Below are 12,620 nucleotides of genomic sequence, written 5' to 3' on the forward strand. Positions count from 1 at the left end.
ATTAATTGTTAATCCTGTTTCATTCTGTCGAGCTTGTACGTGAAGAGGACCATCCTTAGCCTGGCCTCCTCTTTGCGATAATGAGCCTCCTCCAGTTTAATTCTAGCCTCCTCTTTCAACATGGCGGCGATGTCGACTTTCATCTGCGCTTCCGATAGCGCCAACACATGCAACTCTTCCTCTCTATGAAGCGATCGCTTCACTTTACGGGGTTGATCGTGAGCGGAGAACGAGGGTGACGTCGCCGTTTGAGTGGCGTTCGACTTGAAAATCAAACGGCAACCCTCCGGCGTGTTCTCTTTGCCCAGCCTGTTGGCGATCGGAGAGTCCGTGGGCATCGTCGATTTTTCCAAACAATCTGCCAACAACCCGTGCGACAACAGATTCGAATTCATTTTACTGGAGATTGAATCTAAATTAACAGTCAATACAGAACTATTACGTGAATCGCGTGAATCAGAAATATACGTGAATCAAGAATTCGATTTACCGGAGCATAGGTTCTGGGACTTTGTACGTGTTCATCGAAAACTATATAATACATCTAAAACTGTATAGAACTATTCATTACTATTAGCACAGTATTCTCTGCATAATAAACAAAAAGATCTCTACCATAATTGGTAAAATTTTATCCCTACCACAAATAATCTAATACCTCCTCTATAATCGAAGAGAGAAACTATTCAATACTATTTATCTTCAATAATTATTATGAGCGATTAAAATAGAATCTTCTACACCTATAACTGCCATAAGCGACTGAAATAAATTTTTCTATGTGAAAAAATAATTATCACGCAGCGACTTCTTTCATATTAATTACAACAGTTATGGTACCTGCTAATGTACTTATATCTCGAGTATCATACTAATTTTTACGTCACTTTGATTTCCGTGAACTAATTTCTGAAAATCTATATTTATTTTATATTATTTATCACTATACATTAATCTATATTAAAATTTCTATTCGTTTCATTATTTATCTGTATATAGTAATTTGTATGATAGTGTGTGTTATGGGCTTCAAATATGTGTCATACGGGCTTCGGTAAATAGACAAAGGATAAAGTGGGGACGAGCACCTCACCTGAATCTTTACTTTCATCTCTTGAGGTTTGTTTCGGTGGGTTCAAAGTACATACGCTTTGCAACGTGAACGGTTCCGATTCTTTCGGCTCGAATACGACGTTCGGTGGCAATCCCACGGTTCCGGTTGGTATCGGTAGCTCCGACAATGGAGATCTACTCTCCCAAAATTTAGAGCATGAATGATCCTTAGACACATGGCAGAAACTTTTTGAAATATTTCTGGAAGAACTCGGATCATGTACGGGCACTTCTGTGTTCGTCGACTTTCTTCGATAAATAGAGTCAGAGATACTTCCAAAAAGAGATTTTCAAATGCGACATGGTGGAAGAGGAAAAGGTTTGATGTTATTATTTAAACCAGATTATCTTTTTCAGCTGCTAAAAATACCGAGCTCTCGACGCGGCTAATTTATATTATTCATAACAGTAACACGATTAGATTTTTTCAAACTTATAATATATGCTTCAGTAAAATGTTTACTAAATAATTTCTCATAGAAAACGTTTCTATAATTTCAATAACTGCGAAAGAAACAAATATCAGAAATATCATTGAAATTAAATCTAAAAAGTAACAGAACTCTTTGGTCGAATAAAGAAAACTGCGTTTTTATAAATTGGCACTAAAAAGTAGAGGATAAAATGGCTGTTTGGTATATTACATTAATTAATTTAATATTTCAACGCTGATTCTTCTATACATCGATCACAGAAGCTAATAGTGAGACGCGGAGACATTTACATATTTTTTTAAATATTAAGCTTGCACAATTTTTATTTAATTACAGATAATGTTTGCAGATCTGTTACTGTAAAAATTTTTTATTAAATAACAAATGTACAAAGTAAAAATTCGTAGAGAGCATTCAAAATAAGATTGGAGTTGAAATAATTTTAATATTCCCACAAAGCATGGGATACTAGAGCCATCACGCGGTGGAGAACGTAAACTATGGTATGCAGTTCCTGATGATATGCAACCTGTTATTCACCTATGCACTTTACTAAATTACATTGAAAATCTGTACACGTTTCCACAAATCAGTATCAATAAAACGATTGTAAAATCAATATAAAAATGTAAATTGTTTTCATTATTAACAAACATTAAAAGGAACAATTCATACAAGTATTATTAATTCAAAAACATCTATTTATTATGCATTAATCACTCGCATAATCGTTTAAATATAGGTATTATAAATGAAGAAACAATCTAATAAGTAATTAAAGCCATAAACAAAGCATCATATCGATATTTGAAAATTATATTGTAATTTCATTGAACTCCTAAATTCGTATCTTTCGCCGATAAATTACTATAGTGATATTTCCTTTATATATGTATATATCTATACCGCAGTAGATAATTACATAATAAGAAATATTCTCTTACTCTTTAAAATATATCAAATTATAAGAACTTTAGTAAATTTACAAAATTTCTCACAGAAACTATTCTACTAAAAACAATTCACATGCCATACTACGTTATATAGCATTACAGAATAAAATAAAACGTTACCTTTATCAAAAATAAAGTAGATTAGGTAGTGATAATTACCGCAACTTCTTCTCTTCTCGGTTACGTTTGCAAGCTTTCATATTTTCCCAGCAGCGTCTTAATTGAGCAGCCGAACGTACACCTTGAGGGCCAACCATTAAGTTGTATTCGTCGGCAAGTTGTGACCAGGCCGACTTTCGTTTACACATTGATACAGGATCGGACTTTTTCTCCTCGATGTCCTCGTATTTATTTATCAGCGTTATCAATATTTCCCGCTCCTCGAAGCTGTACGTTTTTCGAGTGCTCTTCAACGACGATGCAGCCATTTTAGTCAAATCAAATGCTAGACTATCGTAGGATTCTTCTATTGTTTATTTCACGGTGTACACGCGTGAATGAAAGTTCTACGATAGTACACACATACGTTTAGGTATGCACAAATATAAAAACAATAGTAAATAAATACGAGTGTTCTACATCAATGGTAATCAAAGTTAATAGTTTTTCATTCAATTTCAATTACAATGGATGCATCAGATTGTATATAAATTTATACGACCATCTGTTGGTACTTGTAACGTATACCACAACCTTCAAATAACCTTGATACCCCGTCGAGAATGCAATTTGATCTTCCTTAAATATATTAGAACATAAAGGAAATCATTGCGAATGTCATAAAATCAGACATGATTAGTTCAATTTGTTAGAATAATTAATTTCCATTTTGCTGATAGAAAAGATAGGAAATAAACATCAGATGAAGTTCGTAGATTTTTCGAGTAGTTGGCGCCAGGGTATAGCAATCTTCTAATGGCAGTGTGTTCAAAATACAACAAACATGCACGGGATTTCGTGAAACTATTGGAGACGTTGAATCAAGTGATATTGTGGTGATCGAAGTAATTGTTATAAAATGAAACGGCATGTTTCATCTGATGCGATTCCTTAGCGGACTTTTGTTGCTTACTCTTTTAATACCGCTGGGCAATGGTGCGGATAACACGTATGAAATTGACTGCAGTAACCTACGAATGGGACAGTACATCTGTCCTCATCCCGATTATGATTTCATAGACCTGGAAACGCAACAACCGAAGGGTTGCACCAAGGAGAATAAGGCCAAGGGTGAAGGAACTTTCTCTTCGAATCTATTGTTCCTTTAAAAATTCGAAAAATAGCATGACATAACCTATACAACCTATCTGTTATTACGAAATCCGTAAACATAGCGATTTTTTTTTACTTTATTTCCACCTACGTTGCCAATATTTCCGCGTTAAGATTCATTACGAGTTTGTAACGAATATACCTTGTATCGCTGAACGTAATAATGTAACTCGCATTCTTATTATGTCCTTATCAGTGTTGTGTCTGGCAGCAGATGGCCTCATTTGTACAGAAACAAAAAATAACACGTTCAAGAAGGATATTCCTTGTAAATGGACGTAAGTACAAGCTATTACACAGATGTTTTAATAAACATCTATGATCGGTTGTTGTGATCGAAGCAGTTGCTACATTGTTATGTTCCCATCAACTTTTATTTTCCAGGAAGTCATTTTAAGCGAATTAATTTAGCATTATCCTTTTTTACAGAAATGGATATTCTTTTGCAACATCGTTGTTACTCTCCATATTTCTTGGCATGTTTGGAGCAGATAGATTTTACCTAGGGTATCCAGCACTGGGTCTACTTAAGCTGAGTACTTTGGGATTCCTCTTCCTTGGCCAGTTTGTCGATGTTATACTTATAGCAACACAAATTGTAGGACCTGCAGATGGTTCGCACTATGTGATACCATATTTTGGTGCAGGGATTCATATCATAACAAGTAATAACTTTACATACAAAGTAACACAGTACGATTGCTGAAAAAAATCTAACAGTTGATTAATGAGAATTACCCCATATAAAAAAAAGAAATTGTACAGTCCCTGCTTTTATCACGAACAACGATATGCAATCCTAGAAAAGAGTCCTATTTCAACATACCTGTAAGCAAATTAATACTGCGTATGCTATTTTAATGAGCAAAGAAAACAAATCACCTTGTAGATATGTAATTCAACGAAACATTGTATATACAGATTTGTTACTGACTTATATCTATTGCCACTATAGTCGTATAATAAATATTTGTTTTCATTTCTAAGTTCCTCATTTTTCCTTGCACCGTTTTCCCAAAAGTTATGCAATAACGAACGTTGCATTTGCATCCTTGTATTTTTCGTTAGCATGTATTATCATGAAATCTTGATTGTCCTTGAATTCATATCACTTTTATTAAATCATAGAACGTGCTTGCGGACGCGTTCTGCTGTATTTGATTACATACGAGCCTTAATTACAACAGCAACGCGAAAGACTTTACTCAATCACGGGAATTCATACTTTCCATGAAATAATTAGTGGATCTGGCTGCTCGCATTCTTTCGTTGTCGAAAATGACACGAAGTGACGTTAATCTTGTCGCTTGCATTTATCACGCGCAATTATTATCAAGCACGTCTTCGATATAAAAGTGCTCAAACGCGCAGTTATGAGAGTCATAAAACTTAGGCGACGACCAAAAACCGTATACGCTGACTGTCAAGAAACCTGATCGGTGCTTAGCAATCAGTTAACATAATCGCCCAGTATGAGGAACTACACTACACTTCTGCTAATTCTACAAATTATTTCGAACAGTGTTAATCAACCAGTAGAGAATCCAATCGTAAGTGCTACCTTTCCTGTTATTTTTATTATACACTTAATATATTTAAAAAAATAATAAAAGCTCATTCAACTAAACAAAATCTACTCCTGAAAATCTATATTTTTTATTATTTCTATTATCTTGCAGGACTTTGATGACAGTAATATGGACATTTACAACCAGGTATACAGATATAAAAAAGATTTGAACTCTCACCCACCAGTTTGCAATAACACTCAATACTTGGATGAAGAGCAAAACCGTTGCTTAGATATAATTGGGGGTGGTACACTACTTTATATAAATAAGACAAAATCGTGTGGTGTAAATGTCTTGAAGCCCCATTGCAGCAATCCCAAACACTACTACATTTGTAAAAAAGATAAAGCAATTGTAGCTCAATGTAAGGAAGATCAGTATTTTAACTATCGTTTGCACAAATGTGTTCACTTCAATGATCAAGAAGAAGTCACTGAACGAACCTATTCAGATCAGCATATATTTGATTCAATAAAATTGCCTGCATGCAAAAAATCTGGATCATTTCCGGTGCCGAACGATTGTACTTTATTCTTCACTTGTGAAACTAAAGGCCGCCGGATGTTCCAGACTATTTTTAAATGCCCTAAGACTATGACTTATGATGCAGGAACAGAAATGTGCAGCATTTCCGCTACATGCGATGATAAATACTTAAATGCATCTTCCATGTGCGAATCTAACGTAGAAAGCGGAATAACTGTGTTACATCGAGAACATGAATCAGATATCGAAGAAATAACCGAATTTGTAACTACTGATTATAGTTCGACCTCCCCAGGATACACAGAAAACATAATTGACATAACCGTTGCAACAAATAATTACGAGAGTGAAATTACGACGACAACTGACTCCAGTATGGTAGAGATGACTTTCGAATCAGAGGAATTTAATGACGTCGGTGTTTCAAATTCAACAGAGGATATTTTAGATACGAGTACCATAAATCTTAGCACAAGTACTACATTGTTGGAGAATCTTGATATATCTGTTCAAACAGAAACTACTGAGCCATCGTTGCATACTTCTACTTGGGAAAACGTGATATTAAATGAACAATTTGATGTGGTTGCAACCACCACTGAAGATTATACGACAAGCGTCGAACCATTACAAACTACTACTGTAGACGAGTACACAAGTGATCAGACTGACGAAATTATAACAAATAACATGTATTCAACAAGTATAATTGAAGTTACACCTTCAAATTTCATAGTAAGTACGGCAATCCCACAAATTAATGAGTTTTCAACTCTAGAAGAAATAAATACATATACGGAAATTAGTACAAGTGAAGTATCAGTAGATTCTTCAACTCAACTTGGTGAACATTCAACTACCGAATTTAGTGTGTCAGAATTTACTTCCACAATTTCAACTACCGAATTTAGCGTGTCAGAATTAACTTCCGCCATGCCATCTACCGAATTGCCCACATCTCCTGAATTTAACAATGAAGGAACAACCTCCGATTCTGACGTATTGGTTGGTAGTTCACTTCATCTAACTGAATTACCGTTGTTCAATAAATCATCAGTGTCTGATATTGAAGCTGCTTTTAATCACAGCGCATACTCAGCTAGTACCAACGCAGCAAATAATTTCAGTACAGAACGTACAGAAAATATGACTTATGAGCCTGATGAACTAAATGATACTCCCAGCGACATCGAAGAAATTGTAAAAAATTTCACGTCGACCTTAAACACTGTATCGTTATTGGAATCGGCTTTAGTGGCTAACGAAAATGAGCTTAAATTGAACTCAAATTCTAGTACTGACGGGGACAATCAATCGTGTGAACAAATGCTGCAATCTTTACTTGCCCGACTGGAGAAGAATGAATCGTTATTGAAAGATAAAACTGACGAACAGCAGCAGATTGTAACAGCATTGCACGACTCAAAATCTAAAAAAACGATATCGACCCATATCGCATTACCCCTAGCAACGAGACTGTTAAATATCACAGGAAAATTTGAGCATCGTATAACAAATATTCTGAACAAGATTTCTAAAACAAATACATAAACGAGTACAAGAGACATGAAAATTTACTTGTACATATTCATACTGATTTGATAAAACACACCAGATACAGACGCAAGGAAACGAATAAATAAGTTATATTTATTTAAAAGTATAAATATCTATTTATTCATTTATATATATTTGTACCTGAGATAGTCCAATGTTCATTCCCAAAAATCTTTTCTAAACACACATACTAGCATTATGCATACAATGTGAATATCATTTATTTTAAATACTGATTCCAGCCGCTGTATTATATTTCGTAGTTTTACTGAAGTTGTCTATTTTCTGCATCTTGTTCATGTACTAAGTTGTAGTATATACCTCCCTTCTTTAATAATTCTGTATGCGTACCCATCTATAATATAATATAATTATAATAACATATAACATAATAATAAATATTTTCTTAAAAATTATTAATTAAGTTCTGCTATTTCTTATTTACCTCCACAATAAAGCCTTTTTGTAATACTACGATAATATCAGCAGCCTTCACTGTACTTAACCTGTGAGCAATTACTAAAACTGTCCTTCCCTTTGTAACATCTTCCAATGCTTTTTGAACAATTCTCTCACTTTTATAATCTAATGCACTACGTAATTATAAGAATAATAAAATTATGAAAGATTCGAATAGTAAGGTGTAAAACATAGAATATAGTCCTTACCTCGTAGCTTCATCTAAAATTAATATAGATGGTCGTTTGAGTAAAGCTCTGGCAATAGCAATTCGTTGCTTTTGTCCCCCGGAGAGTTGCGCCCCTCTTTCGCCCACATTAGTTTCATATTTGTTCGGGAACTTCATGATGAATTCGTGGGCATTTGCTTCTTTTGCAGCTTCAATGACCTTGAAATAAATGCAATAAGATATTCGATAAAATATTACGGGACACACGATCTATATAATTTTTAAACACATTAATAATTACATCTTCGTCTGTAGCATCACGTTTCCCGTATCGTATATTCTCCATAACGCTTGCAGCAAATAAAACAGGCTCCTGATCTATATACCCTAAAACGGTACCTCGCAAGTATCCAGCATTAAGCGTTCTTAGATCTTTACCGTCAATTGTAATTGATCCTTCGTCAACATCGTAAAGTCTAAACAAAATAATATTCTGCGTCTAATAAAGATTTTTCGAAATTCAATGAATTGTAAAGATTACCTTTCTAATAACGCGGCGACAGTTGATTTGCCATTACCGCTAGAACCAACGATAGCTACCGTTTTCCCAGCAGGAATGTTTAAATTGAAGTTATTTAAAATAATGTGGTCTGGTCTAGTAGGGTAAGAAAATTTAACATTTTTGAAAGCTATATTTCCAGCAAGGGAATAGTCTGTAATAATTTCGCCAGTTACCATCATTGGTGAAGGTGGCATGTCCAGGTACTGTTGAAATATAATATGAAATAGAAACGATATTTTACAGAATGCTAAAATGTATACGTGTGTTTCTATGTATACCTCTAAAACTCTGGCGCCAGCGCTAATACCTCTGACATAGGTTCCAAATAATAACGACAATTGTGACAGAGATCTCTGTATAGTCTGAGTAGCCATTAAGAATGCCATTAAATCTCCTGGGGAGAGTTGTCCGACCGACATTAAATTTCCACCAAAATATAATGTACAAAGTAAAATACCATTAAGAAATAAATTCGTCCCCCCTTGAAACAAACCAATTCCAAAACCTAATTTTTCATATAATAAAGCACTTTGTTCAACCTCCTTCGAGAATACTTCTATTTCTTTATCCTCTGCTGCAAAAGCTTTCACCTGTTCAAGCATTTTAAAAAAAGTATTAATATGGTTTATAGCTGTAAATGAGAAAAGCTATAGTGTGCTATAAATACCGTCTTTATATTTTGTATAGCTTCTTCACAAACAGCTGTAGATTTAGAAGTCTGACTTTGTGCTTGTGCCGATAATTTCCTTAAAGTTCTCCCAAGCAATGATCCGATCAAAATTATAGTGGACATAGACATCACCATAACTGCAGTCAATTCTGATGAAATTATTATTACAGAAACTACACACCCGGCAATTTGAGCTGTGCTTCTTAATCCTTGGGATATACATATTTTAAAAGCACTTTTAAAATCTTGTATGTCACTGGTTAATCGACCTACTATTTCACCACTGCGATTTTTGTCAAAGAAAGTGATATCTTGCATAATAATTGATTTAAACAAATCCTGTCGCAATTTCATTGCTACCTTTTCACCCACATGGGAGAGTGTGTATATGTACATGAATGTGAAGAATGCCTAGGAATAAAATTATAAATTACTTATTAAACGAAACAATAAAGCAACAATTGTTTGTTAAGCCCATAACTACGTACTTGTGCAATATACATACGTGCCAATGCAAATGCAGGCTGTGTAAGTTCCACAAGCACACTCTTTTTATTCCCATTTCCGGTATTTTGACAGACTCTTGTCAGTACATTTATCACACTACCCACACACTGTGGGATCCAAATGTTTAATAGAGCTACTGCTAGTGCACTCTAGAATAATAAATAACATTATTTATTTATTTATTTTCAGAATGATTTATTTTTCAATATAGTAATAAACATGTATACTCACTGATAAGGCTATTAACAATTGCCACAGATGAGGACGTATATATTGAAAAAATGTTGTCCAGTTGAACTTCAAAGCCGTGTCATCTTCTACATCCCTCGGAAGAGCTTCAAGTGCTTTACATTCTACAATTGTACTATTTGATTTTATTATACATGTAGCTATTACACCTACAGCACCAAACCCAAATTTTATAATAGATGGAAGAGTCTTTAATTTAGAACTGTTTCCAGTTACATATTCCTTCACATTAGAGTTAAATTTTCTTTTCGGTATATCAAGTAATTTCCATCTTTGTCTTGTTACGAATGTCAACAAGGAACTTCTGAAACAATAAATTCAATAATCAGTATATTTCTTTAACAAAACGATTGTTAAAGAACGCAATGTCTTTCACGTTTTCTTTCTCATTCTAGATGAGAATCGTGAGTGAAACATCTTGTGATTGAATTTAATTTATACCTTGGGGTCTGTATGTGATTAAAACAAGGCTGAAATAACACTGTTCGCAGCATGGACATTTTAATAAATTAATATTTTCTTAGCGATTGACTTTATACACTTACACTTGTACACAACTTATTTCCTACTGTACAATGACATAACTAAATCATGTTGATGAAATAATTTACATACTATGTTTTATGAGATGTTAGGAACATTGTTATTGTATAATAAGATTTAGACGAACTCAAAACGCGCAAGGTTAACTAATAACATTGTACCAAGGGCAGCGCCATATTTAAATATTCACGGTAATCTTATTTCCAAGATTTATCGCTAGATAGCACACACTGTACCGTCTAACCATATTGCTTTTTCTACAGGATGTACCAAAATGTTGGTATGTACTTCCGGGAAATGAGGGGTTCCTGATATCATTTGAAGTAACTTTTTCCTTAACGCAAATGCAATCCGCAGATTTTGTTTAAGAATTATTAATTTAAAACTCTGACCAATGAGAAACGAGTGCGGTTGACGCAAAACTGCAAGTTAATGAATGGACAAAGCTTACTTCCGCTTATTAGCTCAGCCGGTTCACGCAAGCTGATCTTACCCCTTGTTGGTTACTGTTTTTCGTTAATAATTCGTAAACAAAGCCGCAGATTGCATTTACGCTAGGAAAAATTGCTTCAAATGATCTTAGAAATGATAACGTAGTTTTTCCTATCAATCGCATTCATAAATCTGTAAATACTAATTTATTTATAATAGTAAATGATCCATCTAACTTAAGTTAATTTGTTGCATGTATTCGGTAAAAACGATTATAAATTGGTCGAGCTTCGAATTAGGCTGTGTACATTTATACAACTTTTCTGTCTTTTCTTAATAAAAGGGTAAAAAGTGGCAACTCATTGTAGCTTATATTTATATTAATTTAAAAAAATACATAAGTTGTTCATTGCACCAAGTAATTAATTAAACTGTAATAGTTTTATAGAAGTTTTAACACTGCTAGTAAATTATGTACAACATTAACGGCGAAATTTTAAATAATATTAAGTGTTTCTTTAAACTAACATAAATTCTATTAAATATCTCAATATGCATGAATAGGACGATTCAGAATAATTATTACATTACACTGAGGCTGGAAATTTTATAACTAACAAAAATTATTTAAGATTTCAGAGTACGTGTTTCGTAAATATGAAAGTTGATTAGATTCTGGGGTGTATTTTCTACAAATATAAAATATCATTAAATAGATGTACTAGCAGATCACGTATTAGCAATAGAAACATTAAAAGCATTTTAAAACACTGTTTCCTCACTCGTCTCAGTAAAATATTCGTATCTGGCAATCAATGTAGATAAATGGTATGTTACGTAAAAATCTCGCTAAGTAAGAAAGATCATTAAGCCGGTAGGTGTCAGTGAAATGAAAAATGACGCGGTGTGTCTCAGGGTTAAGCCGACAGGAACGATTTGCGAGTCAATCGAAACGCATTGAACGGCGTAATTACAATTGCAAAATGTTCGAGCATCGACCAAGCCAATGAGCCTGGGCCGGCAATCATGGAATGGCGGTGTAGAACATCAAGGTCTCGTGTCATTGCCAGACTCGCGGAGCACTTGGACGAGTACTTAATACTACCCTCCCTCGTGTATTCAAGGCGGGGGCGAGCGCGTTTCAGAGCGCAGTGTAATAGCCGCACAGGCAATTAAACGTGGCAAATGCATAAATACACGTTATTAACTTTGCGCACAAAGAAGGCTTGCCGGGACGATTAGGCCTTTCAAGGCACCGTACCCCGGTACACGTACACACGCCCCCCCTAAATCTCTCTTCGTGCACCGTGCGGCAACGAGTAGCAATTTTTTTCGAGCTTTCTCATACGCGGCCGATGCATTACCCAAGCTCTGATCAAAGCTCGTGTGCCTAAGTAACGCAGGCAGAACAACAGCGACCAGTTATTACGCGCAAGAAAAATCCGTGTGTTTTACCGAGATAAGTCTGCAAGTGGCTTGTTACGGCCGGGGCTCGCGTTTAAGCACGCTCTTTTGATTTCGCCGAGCGTTCAATCATCCGTGCTTGAGAACGGAGTCGCGGTACGCGTCTTCAGAATATCTTCGCGTAAACGAGCGTTTCTCCTGCATAAAGCGATTGATTGCGATCACTCCTTTCTTCATAT

At 34.8% G+C, this 12,620-nt stretch overlaps 4 protein-coding genes across 4 annotated transcripts; 2 read left to right on the plus strand and 2 right to left on the minus strand.

The window, feature by feature from the left end:
* Positions 1-8: 8 nt before the first annotated feature.
* LOC144478343 (uncharacterized) lies at positions 9-2,928 on the minus strand. Its single transcript, XM_078196144.1, has 3 exons — positions 2,660-2,928; positions 1,094-1,314; positions 9-412 (listed from the first exon to the last, which is right to left on the minus strand). The coding sequence occupies exons 1-3, from the start codon at positions 2,926-2,928 to the stop codon at positions 9-11; spliced, it is 894 nt and encodes a 297-aa protein (XP_078052270.1).
* Positions 2,929-3,399: 471 nt separating this feature from the next.
* Bisc (TM2 domain-containing protein 1 biscotti) lies at positions 3,400-4,758 on the plus strand. Its single transcript, XM_078190884.1, has 3 exons — positions 3,400-3,730; positions 3,969-4,050; positions 4,202-4,758. Exons 1-3 carry the CDS (start codon positions 3,529-3,531, stop codon positions 4,476-4,478), a joined length of 561 nt encoding a protein of 186 aa, XP_078047010.1. The 5' UTR covers positions 3,400-3,528; the 3' UTR covers positions 4,479-4,758.
* A 452-nt stretch (positions 4,759-5,210) lies between these two features.
* Positions 5,211-7,496, plus strand: LOC144478351 (uncharacterized). Its single transcript, XM_078196160.1, has 3 exons — positions 5,211-5,322; positions 5,452-6,304; positions 6,347-7,496. The coding sequence occupies exons 1-3, from the start codon at positions 5,245-5,247 to the stop codon at positions 7,378-7,380; spliced, it is 1,965 nt and encodes a 654-aa protein (XP_078052286.1). The 5' UTR covers positions 5,211-5,244; the 3' UTR covers positions 7,381-7,496.
* Positions 7,497-7,506: 10 nt separating this feature from the next.
* LOC144478350 (mitochondrial potassium channel ATP-binding subunit) lies at positions 7,507-10,711 on the minus strand. Its single transcript, XM_078196159.1, has 10 exons — positions 10,444-10,711; positions 9,985-10,306; positions 9,735-9,902; positions 9,244-9,657; positions 8,855-9,166; positions 8,556-8,779; positions 8,316-8,490; positions 8,055-8,233; positions 7,832-7,979; positions 7,507-7,741 (listed from the first exon to the last, which is right to left on the minus strand). The coding sequence occupies exons 1-10, from the start codon at positions 10,500-10,502 to the stop codon at positions 7,652-7,654; spliced, it is 2,091 nt and encodes a 696-aa protein (XP_078052285.1). The 5' UTR covers positions 10,503-10,711; the 3' UTR covers positions 7,507-7,651.
* Between the last annotated feature and the right edge of the window lie 1,909 nt (positions 10,712-12,620).

The sequence above is a fragment of the Augochlora pura genome, chromosome 2, assembly GCF_028453695.1.
Source record: "Augochlora pura isolate Apur16 chromosome 2, APUR_v2.2.1, whole genome shotgun sequence".
In the NCBI taxonomy this organism is placed as follows: domain Eukaryota; kingdom Metazoa; phylum Arthropoda; class Insecta; order Hymenoptera; family Halictidae; genus Augochlora; species Augochlora pura.

What these genes read in the sequence shown, in the direction of transcription:
- LOC144478343 (XM_078196144.1), bottom strand. Translation starts at nt 2,928, where the DNA reads ATGGCTGCATCGTCGTTGAAGAGCACTCGAAAAACGTACAGCTTCGAG. An exon ending in CGAGAAGAGAAGAAGTTGCG is followed by an intron (nt 1,315 to 2,659) that starts GTAATTATCACT and finishes GAGTTCTTCCAG; the next exon opens with AAATATTTCAAAAAGTTTCT. An exon ending in AGATGAAAGTAAAGATTCAG is followed by an intron (nt 413 to 1,093) that starts GTGAGGTGCTCG and finishes CTGTTAATTTAG; the next exon opens with ATTCAATCTCCAGTAAAATG.
- Bisc (XM_078190884.1), top strand. Translation starts at nt 3,529, where the DNA reads ATGTTTCATCTGATGCGATTCCTTAGCGGACTTTTGTTGCTTACTCTT. An exon ending in CAAGGAGAATAAGGCCAAGG is followed by an intron (nt 3,731 to 3,968) that starts GTGAAGGAACTT and finishes TGTCCTTATCAG; the next exon opens with TGTTGTGTCTGGCAGCAGAT. An exon ending in GATATTCCTTGTAAATGGAC is followed by an intron (nt 4,051 to 4,201) that starts GTAAGTACAAGC and finishes CCTTTTTTACAG; the next exon opens with AAATGGATATTCTTTTGCAA.
- LOC144478351 (XM_078196160.1), top strand. Translation starts at nt 5,245, where the DNA reads ATGAGGAACTACACTACACTTCTGCTAATTCTACAAATTATTTCGAAC. An exon ending in AACCAGTAGAGAATCCAATC is followed by an intron (nt 5,323 to 5,451) that starts GTAAGTGCTACC and finishes ATTATCTTGCAG; the next exon opens with GACTTTGATGACAGTAATAT. An exon ending in TACCATAAATCTTAGCACAA is followed by an intron (nt 6,305 to 6,346) that starts GTACTACATTGT and finishes CTGTTCAAACAG; the next exon opens with AAACTACTGAGCCATCGTTG.
- LOC144478350 (XM_078196159.1), bottom strand. Translation starts at nt 10,502, where the DNA reads ATGTCCATGCTGCGAACAGTGTTATTTCAGCCTTGTTTTAATCACATA. An exon ending in AATCACATACAGACCCCAAG is followed by an intron (nt 10,307 to 10,443) that starts GTATAAATTAAA and finishes TTATTGTTTCAG; the next exon opens with AAGTTCCTTGTTGACATTCG. An exon ending in CACGTATGTATATTGCACAA is followed by an intron (nt 9,658 to 9,734) that starts GTACGTAGTTAT and finishes TTTTATTCCTAG; the next exon opens with GCATTCTTCACATTCATGTA.